The sequence below is a fragment of the Pimephales promelas genome, chromosome 2, assembly GCF_988280905.1.
Source record: "Pimephales promelas chromosome 2, fPimPro1.hap1.1, whole genome shotgun sequence".
NCBI lineage: Eukaryota > Metazoa > Chordata > Actinopteri > Cypriniformes > Leuciscidae > Pimephales > Pimephales promelas.
In genome coordinates this window covers 2830815-2845602 of record NC_142770.1, presented here as the reverse complement: position 1 = coordinate 2845602, position 14788 = coordinate 2830815, and the positions used below count along the sequence as shown (strand labels likewise).

General features: G+C 37.2%; 2 protein-coding genes across 3 annotated transcripts in view; one reads left to right on the top strand and one right to left on the bottom strand.

Annotated features, from left to right (window-relative positions):
* The window catches only part of LOC120486388 (uncharacterized), a 26182-nt gene extending 20638 nt beyond the window's left edge, over positions 1-5544 (bottom strand). The window contains exons 1-3 of one of the 2 annotated variants that reach the window (XM_089121536.1): positions 5493-5544; positions 3127-3226; positions 2782-2854 (exon numbers count right to left, since the gene is read on the bottom strand). The gene's annotated coding sequence lies outside the window, so the exon portion shown is untranslated. The remainder of the gene's footprint in view (positions 1-2781; positions 2855-3126; positions 3227-5492) is intronic. The other variant, XM_089121537.1, reaches the window with a different exon arrangement.
* On the top strand, positions 644-14788 carry LOC120486375 (uncharacterized). The gene is made up of 12 exons (XM_089118678.1): positions 644-975; positions 1598-1918; positions 2389-2673; positions 2761-2886; positions 4645-4986; positions 6159-6332; positions 9162-9491; positions 9607-9906; positions 9990-10121; positions 10224-10259; positions 13430-13779; positions 14338-14788. The coding sequence occupies exons 1-12, from the start codon at positions 837-839 to the stop codon at positions 14389-14391; spliced, it is 2589 nt and encodes an 862-aa protein (XP_088974804.1). The 5' UTR covers positions 644-836; the 3' UTR covers positions 14392-14788.

Genomic DNA, 14788 nt, shown 5'->3' with positions numbered 1-14788 from the left:
CCTGGAACGATTTCGAAATCTTATTGATATTCATATTCATGATATAAATGTTGCATTTGAAGTGTTTAATGTATTTTTTTTCTCTCATTTTGGCAGCTAATGCAAATAATGTGATCTAATCTTGTGGCATTGAATAAAAAAAAAAAACATCCATCAGATTTCAGAAATATTATGAGCTTTAATCTATAATAGTGATTTACATGTATGCATTTGAGATGTTTTTCTCCTAAATGACTGTATTGTGTTGTGTCCATTTTATTTATTTGCCATCCATTTTATATTTCTTGGCCAGTTACACACGTTTTACGCTTCGTGTGTTTGCACATTGTAGTAATTCATAATGCACATAATGTATAATTTGGACATAATATAAAAAGTAATAGCCTACATTATTATTGTAATAAAATGCACATCATGTATGGCAGGTAATTATTAAATAATAAAACAGTAAAACAACATTAAAATCACCACTGTGGTAGACAGTGAGATGTAGAACAATTATCTGGTGGAGTTTGCGGAAAACAATTTGATTTTAGAAGTCTGCCGACACCAAGCGCATACACATTGAGCCTACCACGCAACCGCGTGTAGACGCGGAATATATTTTTAAGCACGGATGGCGTGACCGCGCTTTTCTGAAGCACAGATGGCGTGACCGCGCTTTTGAACTGCCTATGATGTAATGTCTTCACTCGAAAGGCGGAAATCCTGGATTCAGCTGGTGTCAACATGATTCCCAAGGAGAACGTAATGATTCTTAGTTAGTATAAAGTATCTTTATTGTTGTTAAGTCAATTTGATAATAGTACGAACATTGAATCGCAGTCAGATCGTAGATGTTGGTAAACGCAGCGCTGAAGGCTAACCGTAAACAAACATTCAAGAACGTTGTAGTTTTTTTTTTTAAATCGCGTTTGACCCACAAAAACAACAACATGTGGCTCACTGGTGTATTTCTATGGTTTATTCGGAAAGGTAAGTTTTATCTCCGATACTTGCACTTTCACGTCTCACTATTAAGTTTAGGCGATCGCGATTAACTCCGTTTAAGTTAAGAGCCATATTCCACCGACAACTTTTTTTTTCTTTTCAACACTGAATCTAATACTAGCCTACACGTATTTAATTATTAAAAATATTCATTAGTCAATCTCAGGCAACTTTATTTACATTTTTCAAGGTGTCTAAGAACCTTGAATAACACAAGAACAACAGGCGTCTGTTATCATGAAACTCATGTGCCATTTAAAAAGCATGTTTATTAATTTCCTTGTTTTCCTGAAAAGAAAGTGTTTATTTAAAAAAAAATTGTTAGTTATATGTTCAAATAATTGATATTGGTGACAAAAAAAAATCACTTTATAATAAGGCAAGGTCAGGTGTATTTTAATAAAAAACCCTTTTTTTTAAATATTTTTAAAGAATAACGAAGCCTCAAATTTATATATTTTTTTCTTTTGTGTAATTTAATTTATTAAACAATAACTGATAAAACAGTGGTTTAACATTATGTTTTTAAAGCTACTCAGTCGCCTACCTAACCTGGATTTGTTTGACGTGATGAAATCTTAAAAACGTAGTAATGTTTGCTCTCCAGGTGTGTTTGGTGATGATAAGGCAGTTTTGGAGGGAGATTCTGTCACGCTACACACTGGTCTTACTAATATAAAGAAATATGAACGCGTATTGTGGACATTTGGAACCGACAGAACTCGTATAGCCCAGATCAACAACGCCGCCAACAAGGTCTCATTATATGATGTTCTGGATGGGAGATTCAAAGACAGACTGAAGCTGGATCATCAAACTGGATCTCTGACCATCACACACACCACAACTGAACACACTGGACTTTATCAGCTCCAGACCGTTGGTGGAAATGACATCCCACCAAAGAAATTCAGTGTTATTGTTTCTGGTGAGTAGTTTTGCAGTTGCACTGAACTAGCCTACAATATTGTGCTAGTAACCTGAGACAAATTTAGCCAAAGTCACTGAAGTTGTTACTTTGGTAACTTCAGTGATCTCATCGTCCTATCCCCTTGAAGACAACGCTAAGCTGAATGTACAGTATCTGGTTTCTATTGTGAAGGGTAAAATGAGACCTAAGTCTCTTGTTATTTGCTGCGAGCGACCCAAAGAGAGAGTTTGCCATTTTACATGCGTGACTAAGCTTTAGGACTTTTACAGTTGCATTTTGGTCTCATCATCAATATTACAGTTACTTTTAGTGACTGAGATAATGTCACGGATGGATATGTGATGTTAGCGTACTGTGGATGTTTGCTTAACAATGATATATCCTTCAATGTGACTTCATCAAGGTGTCAATCATTTTTTAATTTATTAAGGCTAATCTTTTACCTAACGTTGTCTTATGTTTTAAAGGTCCTCTGCCTGTTCCTGTCATCAGTAGAGACTGTTCTTCATCATCATCATCGTGTTCACTGGTGTGTTCATCAGTGGTGAATGTGAGTCATGTGACTCTGTCCTGGTACGCAGGAATGAGTGTATTGTCCAGCATCAGTGCGTCTGATCTCAGCATCAGTCTCTCTCTACCTCTGGAGGTGGAATATCAGGATAAAAACACCTACAGCTGTGTGCTGAACAATCCCATCAGCAACCAGACCACACATCTGGACATCAACACACTCTGCAGACACACATGTGCAGGTACATATCGTTAACTGAATTGTTCTGTTCTCTACTTAAAGGTCAAAGGTTTTAAGTCTGAACTCTCTCTGATCTACTGTTTCGTAGTGGATGCATCGAGTTTCTTACCCTTCAGTCATGTGATGATCTTTGTTGGTATAGTTGCTCTACTAGTCTTGGCTGTAGCTGGGATGTTCAGTATCTGCTGGAAAAATAGAAAAACAGATCAAAAGTGTAAGTATTACTCACAGATGTTAGAGCTAGATCATCTACATTGTGTTAAAGTGTAAAAAAGAAACTCTTGTGGTTTGTGTTTAAACAGGCCAGACTCCTTTTCCAGATTACACTGAGCTGAGTAATGGTAAGATCCTCTAATATTAATGTCCAGTATGTCATCAAACTCATAGGATATGCTCTGGTCATCAGTATTAACCTGAACTTAAATGTCATGAATGCTATGAATGAAATGCAAACCTTTTTAAAGAAGTGAAGTGAAAGAAATCAAAGACTGGTCACGTCAGTCCAGCTCGTGTCGGCTGATTCTTGTCGACCAATAGGAACACGGCGCCTATCACTGTAAACAAGCCCTTTCAGTGTTATCAACAGCTATCAGGTTTCTCAGGAGCTCATTACTCCATTCCCAGCTCCTTTTGTCAGTCAGGATTTGGCATCTTGATTACTCTTGAATCAGACTAATTTTTCAAATTATGTTATTGACATTAATGATATCTGCAAAACATTCATGTTGGTTTTGTTCGGTTTACCCTAAGTTGCTGCTTTCCTTTCTCTTATCCATGCTATAGGCCAGAACAGAACCATACCACCAAATCCTGTATGCTAATTGCCAAGCATCTTTGACAAAAATGGGCTCGACAGAAATTCAATTAACCCTCAGGTGCTCTTCGTTTCGGATTCACACTTGTTATCTTCCCGGTCAAAAGTGACCGGACACCTCAAAATGAAACTTTCTCCATCCCAGTAAAACCAATGCAATTTATTTTTGTTCTATAATATTTATTCTTTTTAATTTAGTATTTTGAGACAATTTAATTGAATTTATTAATATTTATGCAATATTTATGGGGTTTTTTTTTGCCATGGAAAAATATATATATTTTTCTATATATATATTATTTTTTTCAAAAAAATATTAACGCAGTATTTTAGTTTAATATAGAGTCTAGGCCTTCAGAAAAAAATATTTTTTGAAGAAAATTAGCACCATCTGGTTACAGTATAGAGAAAAAGCGTAGAATCATGGTGTAACCACTAGATGGCATGTACAGCGCTCTATGGAGAGGCATGTGAATTCCCCAGCTGTTTATGAACACATTTTTTGTTGTTGGTGGTGGTGGATTTGAATACATAGTCGAAACAATCTCAAAAACTATTTCTTATAAAAAAATTGACAAACTAAAATTCACAATTTTTTTTTTTCCATTTTTTTGTACAATTTCCCATTCATTTCCTATGGGGGTCATTTTTGACCGAAGAGCACAAGTGTGACTATTTTGTTTACGACCACTTAGCCTGCTCGGATCATGACCTCAGTTTTTTTTTTTTTGTTCACATACCCAATGCCATAAAAGTCACCAAGTTTCGTAACATTCCGATGAAGAAAATTTTTCGGTCAGAAATGACCGAAGAGCACCTGAGGGTTAATGAAAGAGTAAAAAATATTAGATAAGGTGATGTTTACTTACTTAAAACTGAACTTTTTACTTACAAAATAATTTGGACTATCACATTAAAATCAAAGCAACATGTCTAACCAAGTTGTGTTCCAAATTTGAATTTGATATCACAAAAAAAACAACAACGATTTAAAGGATTTAAAATACTTAAAGCAACGTCCAATTTCAAAATGCATTTCACAGGATGAATTATGAAATAAAATAAAGTCAAAAAAGTGTGCCATGTGTCCAGCTGGTTATATCATGCTTGTCCTGAGTGTTTAATCGCTCTCTCTCTGTGTTCTTGTATGTTGTCCAGGTGAAGTTGTGGATGTAATAAAGACAGTGTCGGTGACGTTTGGAGAGTCCGTCACTCTAAACACTGGCCTCACTGAAATACAACGCTTCGACGTGTTACAGTGGAGGTTTGGAGAATTAGGCACGGATCAAACAAATCCTTTTTTAGTCATCAACCGAGGAAATAAACTGAACAACAGCGGGTGTGATGATTATGATGAGAGATTCAAAGACAGAATACATCTGGATCAACACACTGGATATCTCACAATCAATGACATCAGACATACAGACATTGGCATTTATAAACTAGTTATCACTGGGATTGGACAAAATATGATCTCCAAAACATTTATTGTCCTAAGTGAGTATCTCAAATCTGTCGGTGTAATAAATATACATCCGGTGTCAACTAGTTAGATGCTCTGAGATTAACCATTTATAAGTTTTACTGGGTTGTTTGATAGGATTTTCCTATAATGCATTAAAAATAAATATTATTTAATTATCAAGTGAAGGAAACAATTCAGTAATGCTATTGAGTGTTTATGTATACATAATCATATCAGTATCTTAAGGCATATGAAAATGTCATATTTGGTCATCACATTACTGTACAGAAACAAACGAAATCCAGAATCAACCTAACAAAAGCTAAATGTTTCAAACAATAATCTTTCTTTGATTCTTCCAGATTCCAATGAATATGGAGAGACGGCATCAAAAGGATCAACGTCACCGCTAATGAATGGAGATGTCTCTGAAACCACTTGTTAGCAACTTTTCCATTATCCTTTTTTTTTAGATAAAAATGTTCTGCATTTATGAGCCTTTACAACTGGAAACGGGTTTAAAATGAACGGTGTTTACCTGTGAAAAATATCAGGACAAAGTGTTATGATGTCCATGTTATGTTGTTTACATTTTATAGTGTTAGTTTGAACTTCTTCGGTGTTTATGAATGACATCGTGTATGTTTGAACGTGTTCTGCCCTCTAGTGGATCTTAGTTAAAAGTTGTGCTGTTTAAAACAGTGGTATAATGTGAATGAGAGACTGCAGACGGTTTGTTTGATAACTAAATATAGCCTCACTAACAACGAAACACAAATGCATTTATTTATTTGTAACTGTTTAATAAAAATAAAAGTCTCATGAAGTTGTCCTAATTGTCTCATGTCAAATAATAACTATACTCAGAATGACAGAAACAATCATTGGGGGAGAAAAACATATATGTAGTGTAATTTCATTTCATTGGATCAGATAGAGAGGGCGGTGCTTGAGTTTTGACGGGGGCACTAACACGTATCCATCACTGTATCGAATGCCGATCGAACGTCAAATGCTTCTTCCGGTATGAGTTTATGGAAAGTTATTCATTCAAGTTCCCATTGGGAAATTCTAATGAACTTACTTCCCCTTCTTTTTTTCTTCAAAATCACATTTAGGATACCACTTTTACGGATTTACCCATCATTGAAGTTAAGAAGAGTCACCATGATGTCTTGGCTAAAAATACAATAAAACGACTAAAATATAAACTATGTGAATCATCGATGTCAGGAAGGGAATTGGGTCATTTCGATTAGGCGACGAAGGGAGTTTAATACATCCATAAAGGAAACCTTTATTAACTCACCTTTTACTCGGATGCACAGAAATATGAAGATTTTTGTTTTGTTTTTCGTACCGTTACTCCTGGATGATGGTGAGCAGATTTAAAATCTATTTTCACTTTACAAACTTCAATGAAATATAAAATAAACAAACGATGATGACTAGCCTACAAATTGCCGAATTCGTGTTAATTTAGATCTGTTTTTGAGCGTAAAGAAAATGTCCTGGTGGTGTAGTCTGGAGAAAGACAAACGCCCATGAATGTGTGTGTATTACAGGTGCTAGTGGAGAGCATTACTATCATCATTGCGTAATTTTGAGCGTGTAAAATGGCATTTCGCACGCGCGAAGTGAACTGAGTTGAGGAAAAATGTTCGTCTCGCAGATAAGAAAATATTTTGAGGGAACGAAAAGCAATTTTGCATTTAAAATACATATTTGCACAGACGTTCGCAGACGTTCTTTCTCATGTGCAAAGTTTCACTTTCTGTCTCTCATAACCAGCCCTGAGCGCTCTCTCTCTCGCAGACGGCTCGATTGCTCGGGGTTACTATAAGGCATAATAGAGTGCTGAAGAGATGAAGTAAGTCACTTTGCAGGACAACTCGGAAGCTAGCGGCGCATGGGTTCCCGCCTCGATCGAAAAGCTATGCATTTTCCCCATAGACTTTTGGAAAATCGCCAAAAATAAGATCTGTGTTCAACAAAGAGTTGTGACCCTTACGCGTTTTGTCTATAATCTTTACAAGTTAATCCAAAATGTACATTTTGAAGCCTATATAAAGTTTAAAAAAACACAAGCAGACACAATAAAGTTTTTTTTAAAAACACAAGCTGGTTATAACTGCTGTGTTCGTCATAAATCAAAACGTGAACATATTTAGAGGCTTTGTTCACCACAGACCTTATTTCAGGTGATTTAGCAAAAACCCATGGGCGAGAGAACCGGAAGTGCTAAAATGCTAACTCACTTCCGCATTTTGGCCTAAAAAGTGATGTTATAACTTACAAGGGGGTAATCCATCAGCCGGAAGTTGAAGCCTCGCGGGAGCCGCCATTGTTAGCATCCCATTGACTCCCATTCATTTTGGCGTCACTTTGAAAGCGAATAACTTGACATCTGAGGCATCCAAAGTCTTAATTTGTCCATTCCCAGATAGCAAACTGACATTGAATCAACGTGGAAATATGACATCGAAACAACGTTGATCTGACATTGTTTTGCTCATCGAATTAACGTTGAACCAACGTCAGATGCGTCATTCTTTCAAAACTAATGGAAAATCAACTTGAAATCAACGCGTTGTTTCAACGTTATGAAAGGAAACCAATTTTCGATTTTCATTTAGCTTTGAAGAATGCCGCGTCTGACGTTGGTTCAACGTTAATTCGATGAGCAAAATCAACGTTGTTTCAATGTCATGAGAGACGTCGTTTCCACGTTGATTCAATGTCAGTTTGCTGTCTGGGTTATGTATTTCTTAAAGAAACACAACAATGTATAAAATGCTCCATTACTTTGTATCTTACTTTACGGCTCCGTAGAAGCCGTTTTTGTAAAAATAGACTAACAATTGCGTCATAACCACTCGACTGTCCGTCGCACAGTAGAGACATTACCGTATAGCCTAGACAGGAGGAGGATCTCACAGGCAATCTTTTACTGTCAATGAGGCAATCGGGGGGACATGGAGGCACAAAGTCAAGGGAGAAGTCCATAGAGAGTCCATAAAAGCAACGGGACAAAATATTTCAACAACTTTGAGGATTTAGGTGATTCAGATTTGTTCTGGCACAGCTACTAGAAGATTTACAACTGTCAGACTGTCGTCACGCTCAGTTTGAGCCTGCAGTCGCTCAGACATCAGACAGAAAGTGCAATAATCGGGCTTCTGTCTTATCCGTGGAAATCAACCGGGTCGCTGTGTCCATTTCTTTTACTGTCTATGATAACTTCGGCACTCTATTTCTGTCAATCAGGCTGCTAAATTCTGATTAGCTGGCTTGACAACCAATTTCAAGACTCCCTGCAAAAATAAAACTCCCTGGAAAAATACATAGTGGAAGACGTTTTTTTAATGGCTTGAACACTTTAACTTTAAGTTCAAATGTCTACTACTCGACGACCACACGAAACTAGTTTATTTTTTAACTAAATCAAATCGTAATATTACTGTACACATAATGGCACGTCCCAGTGTTTCCTTCACCATTTCCTATTCTTGAGAAAAGGTGTTTTCCCGTAGCATAAGCTACTTACGCAATACGAGAGACCTTTCGAAAGGGAACTGGGTTTTCCTGTTCTCGTAAAATATGGTGTACTGAGTGGCTGTGATTTTTTAAACTCTTGTGAAAAGTAAATTGTTTTGACTACATTTTGTTGATGATTGTTTTATTTACCTTTGAGTTAAAATCTAACTAGTACTAGTACTACTATCCCAAAATGTTTTTAACTAGATTTTAGCAGAACTCAACCATACTAAAATTGCATACAAGGCTCATAAATGGGCCACATGAAATTGGATTATTTAGCTCATGCTTACTGGATTTCTGGCACTCCTTTGGTTCAGTTCTGGCAAAGACGTGGGCCATATCTGGGCCGGCAAACACAATCTAATCTGGACCACAGCTCAGCTGATTATCAAGTACCTTTGCTGATGGTGTGGACTTAGACCTGTAAAGACACAAATTAGAAGAACAGATTATTGCTCTTAAAGGGATAGTTTAAAAAAAAAAAGTACCCAAAAATTTAAATATCATCATTTACTCACTCTGATGTCGCTCCAACTCAAAAAGAGGACAAAAATCCAAACCAAGCTTTTCCATAAATAAAGAGTGAATTGAATATAAAACAGATAATCAGTTAAATAAATCAAATATTCAGTTTATATCTGCATTTAAGAAACGGTTTGTTCTTCAGGTGTGTTTGGTGATACAGTGAAGACATTATCAGTGATGGAGGGAGATTCTGTTACTCTACAAACTGTTGTTACTGAAATCCAGAAAGCTGATCTGATACTGTGGACGTTTGGATCTGACAACACTCGGATAGCGCAGATCAACAGATCGAATAATAAGATCTCATATTATGATGTTCTTGATGGGAGATTCAGAAACAGACTGAAGCTGGATCATCAGACTGGATCTCTGACCATCACAAACACCACAACTGAACATGAAGGACTTTATGGATTACAGATCATTGGTGGAAAAGAGGTCCCGCCCAAGAAATACAATATTATTGTTTACGGTGAGTCATTCTAGTTGCAAAACATTTAATAACTATTTTGTATTTGTCACATTTATATTTAAAACTGGTGCATTAGAGTGTTGTTTGATATTTATTTTTTATTATATTCTCTCAGGTTTTTCAGCTCATCTGCCTGTTCCTGTCATCAGTAGAAACTGTTCTTCATCATCATCATCATCATCATGTTCGCTGGTGTGTTCATCAGTGTTGAGTGTGAGTGATGTGACTCTGTCCTGGTACGCAGGAATGAGTGTATTGTCCAGCATCAGTGCGTCTGATCTCAGCATCAGTCTCTCTCTACCTCTGGAGGTGGAATATCAGGATAAAAACACCTACAGCTGTGTGCTGAACAATCCCATCAGCAACCAGACCACACATCTGGACATCAACACACTCTGCAGACACACATGTGAAGGTACGACAGCGCTGATATTTCACAGAGATATTCTCAGATTATGTTACAATATTGACACTCTGTCTCTCTCTGCATGATCGCAGCCGGTTTGTCTGTAAAGGCAATAGTGCTGGTGTGTGTTGGTGTTTGTGCTCTGGTTCTGGTTCTGGCTGCGGTTATACGTGGTATTTACTGTTACCGTCAACACAAGACATCTAAACAAGCAGATCTAGAGGGTATGTGTTACCATCAGCAAATATCACAAAATAAACATATGAGTTTTATTAAAAGGTTTAATTCAACTTCATTCTTTAAATTAAGTCATTGTTTTTATACAGGACAACCTGGAACTGAACTTGTAACTCTAATTAATGGTAAGATACAGTTTAAATAGTGTTGCACTGAAATATTGCCAGCCAAAAAGTTTTAAATGAAACAGCAAAAAACTAATTTTTGGTTTCGGCCAGGGCTGCCAACTCTCACGCATTGACCGTGAGACTCACGCAATTGAGCCAATTCTCACGCTCTCACCCCACACCCCTGATTTCTCACGCTAAAGTGTCAAGCCAGTCGGCAAAATACCTGAAAGACAAGTTTATCTATAAATCCACCAGTTGAGCCACTCGTGATCGACTAGTTTTACCGCAAATAAGTTAAAATATCCTCTAATCTAGAGCGAGCGTACATGCGAGACAGATGTTGAGCTCCTAACGGCGCGGACGCAAAACCAGGGGCCTCATGTATAAACGTTGCGTACGCACAAAATGGGCATAGAAATATGCGTACGCATTTTTCCACGCGCACATCGGGATTTATAAAAAATAAACTTGGCGTAAATAAGTGCGCACCGTAAGGATGCTCTTGACCGTGCGTACGCACTCTTTTAGAAGATTATGGGTTTTGGCGACACCGATGGTGAGCTGGAGTCAAATGTCTTTTTGCTTACTGTTAGACAGAGAGTCTAAAGAAAATTATACATCTACAGAAAGATAATACAAATATAATTTCACAAACCTATCAACACTTGAAGCAAACATCCATCCCTTCTTAAATGACCGCGCCAGCACGCGCGTTGGGCCGTTTGGTGAAACTGACGCACATATAGCCTATAATCTAACGGCAGATGGAGTAAAACCGTAAATCTTCATTATGAGTCCAAATCATAAATACAGTCCATATTCACAATAACAGTTTAAATAAATAAGAGAATGGTTTAAACTATGTTTTACTTTTGATATAAACATTTATGATATTTGATATATATATATTCAATAAATAGAAATAGACCTATTTGTTGTGGATGCATTGCTTTTGAACACTTTTCTTCTGGCATGCTGTTTTTTGATGTTTTAACTAGAGATTGTCTGAGAAAACTGTTTCGTGCAAATAATGCACAACCATGTCTATCTCTTCCATTAAAATCTCTTCCATTATCCATTAAAATATAAATCAATTAAAAATACTATTTGGCCAGTGGAAAAGATTGAGAAAAACTTTCTCTGAAATGTATTTAACACTATTTGATTTATTCATTCAAAAACATGGCAAGGATACTAAAAAAAATGTTTGTAATAATGTGACGGCACATCCGCATTTCTTATTTTCCTAACGTCTTGTACCGTTAAACTTGGTATCACGTGGATGAATAATCATATGCAAATGATATGCAGATAAGGATATGCATAGTAAAACTAGGCGTTGTAATCTCCATATATGGTTATTTCGGGGAGGAGACGCACGTGCGCATATCTCCCGCTGACTGGGATTTACAAAATGAATTCTGCGCAGGTTCTGGCGTACGAACGGTTTTATAAATCTGAAAACTTTTGTGCGTTCGCAAATTCTGCCTTATGTGCGTACGTACACTTTAAGGATGAAATCTACGCAAAGTTTTATACATGAGGCCCCAGGACTGGAGTCAAAGCACGTTCCTGTCTGCACTCTAAGCATTCTGTTATCACTCCGATTACATCCACTACGGGTTTTCCAGTCTCACTCACTGGAAAAACTGCTCCGTGTTCAATCGATTTTATTAAAAGATAATCTTATGTGTTACTGACTGCTCCCCCGACAAAAATACTTTTGTCCTTATATCTACACTTGGAAGAAATAAACCCTTGAGCTTTTATTTAGGAGAAAACACCAGATAACCATGCTAATCGCGTGAGAAACCATGCTGAGGTGTTTCTCTAAAACACCCAGCACAAACAGAATGCCTATTTTTATGCTGTTTTATGAAGGCAAAAAAGGTCTCCCTTCATGTTAGTTTATACATTTTACATCTCATACGTTCGGCAAAAGGCGGATTCGAACTCGGGTCCGAGCAAATCAAAAGCTCTTTCACGAACTACATGCTCTACGATCAACGCCACTGTAGATGTTGCGGGCGTGTTTTTGCTATAAAAACAGGCACTAAAGGTGGTTTTAGTGCAAATATAGGTTATGCTCCATTTTATTTAATTCTAACCAATACCTGAACTTAACAACTACATTACTATTAGTAAGCAGGAATTAGGAGTTTACTGAGGCAAAGTCGTAGTTCATAATTAGTCAATAATGAGAATAAGACCCTAATCCACACAGCAAAATCACAGCAGCCAAACAAAATCTAAAGTTAATTATTCAAGGGAAAAAGGAGCCCAGCTAAACCAAACACTGATCACCATAATGGTGACTTAAAAATTACGGTTTTCTCCTTCAGTGATTCTGCTTGTTAACATCAGGTGTTCACTTAATTATCTCACTAACTGCTTCAGTGTTCATTTAAAACTCTGCTCAGTGTTAGTGTTAATTTAACACTGGGGATTTTCTAAAGTGAGACCAAATTATTTGTTTTTAAGTCGCGGCTTTTTTAAAGGCTTCCCAGTAAACGGACACAGTTATGATTGGCTAAAGTCACCAAATAGGAAATATTAAAAGAGACTGAACAGCAGAATATCAAAATGAGACGTTTTAGGCCGTTTACACGAAAACGCTCGCGGGTGAAAACGTAAAAATATTTGATCGGTTTACACAGCGACAGCGTTTTTGGGGTTTACACTTTCATTTACACGGCGACAGCGTTTTTGGGGCTTAAAAACGCAAAAAAAGTGAAACCACCCTCACCATGTTCCTGTGTAAAGGGTAAAAACGCAAAAGTCTGCTTGACAGTGAAGGTTGTACGCAGGCGCACGGACTTGGTGTTGTTGTGTGGCAGTGCTCCACATTGCCACCTAGCCGCCTGGAGTGCACACTACATTGCATTTCACACACTTTTATGTCACCACATGCACGCGGATTTCCCACCCAAAACAAAACACTCGTCTAACGCAGAATAAAAAGTGATAACGCAACGGCACTTTTGCGTTTTCTCTTCAGAATCGTTCACATGTAAACATAGCCTTAGGAGCTTGATTAAATAAATGCTTTGTTTTATGATCTATAACTGCAGCGTACATTTAGTGGCGATGACTCATATTAGACGGTCTCATGGTTTGCTGGACAAGAGCTCAGATACACACAAGTTTGATCCCTGTCTGAGAAACTCTTTCTGTTGGTTCTCCAGGTCAAGTTGTTGAGAAAGATGAAATCAAGACAAAACTAGTGATGGTAGGAGATCCTGTGACGCTACACACTGATATCACTGAAATACAGGAGAATCAGCTGATACGCTGGAAGTTTGCGGACTCCAAACGACACAATCGCGCTGAATTTACTGTCATCACTGAATGGGATAAAACAAATAATGAGGAACACTTCTATAATGAAGAAAGATTCAAAGACCATTTAAAACTGGATCACAACACTGGATCTCTCAGCATCACTAACGTCACACCTCAACTCTACGGACATTATAAACTCCACATCATCAGCGAGGGACAGAAGATCTCAAAGACGTTCAATGTTGTTGCTTACGTGAGTTGGTTGAGTCTTTTAAAGTGATAGTGGTCTTACTGAAGTAAACTGTTATATGTGGCAAATGAATGTGAAAAAGAGACCTACGGTGGTGGGAAAAATGTGGGATGGGAGAAAGAAATATTTTTCAAGTCTTTTGCGTTCCCTCGCAAAACCTGTTGTGGGCTCAGACAGACACTTTAATGTCCCGCTGTCAATTAATATATTGCCAACTTTACTTGAGTTAAGCACTGACTGCATTTCTTCATATTGAGTCCAAGTTAAAACTACGAAACGCTCCATTGTTAATGCATGCAGTTCTGAAACATTGACAGCAGGACATTAAAACGGGTGTGTTTGTAAATCACAGCAGTGTTTGCGAGGGAACGCAAAAGAATCGAAAACTATTTTTTCTCCCATCCCAATTTTTTTTCCACCACCATGTCCTTTTATATATAGGCTAGGGGCTCAATAGAAACCATCTTTGTTTAAATCAAGAGACACATGATGATGACTATAAATGGGGATATCAATCACTTTGCCTGTTTTTATCTTCAATGCTTCTTTGTTTTCGAACAGGTTCCTCCAATAAAAAGAAAGTGCCGAAGCCAGAGGAGACAAACCTGTCAGTAACGATGCAGGAGGATCATAAAAACTGGAATATTATCCACATTTGAATTCCAAGAAACATTTCTATTTTTACAACCATCTAAAATCCTATGTGACAAAACAAGTTGAGCGTGCAACACGTGCCGACTTAAGACTTTTTGTTTTGTCACACTCAATCGTCAGGAGACAGTTGCAACTATAACCACAACAGTATTTATAAACCGCTGAACTATTATCACACACTAGTGTGAAAAGCAAGATGAATTTCCTTGAGTCACTGCCATATTTGCTCTACTGTGTAACAAAAGGGATTCTCATGATTAGTATTTTTTTTCCGATTTTATGTCGTGCATTTTATGTAATGAAAATGAAGGTCAAAAAATCAATATTAAAAAATCATATATATTTTTTTACAAATCAA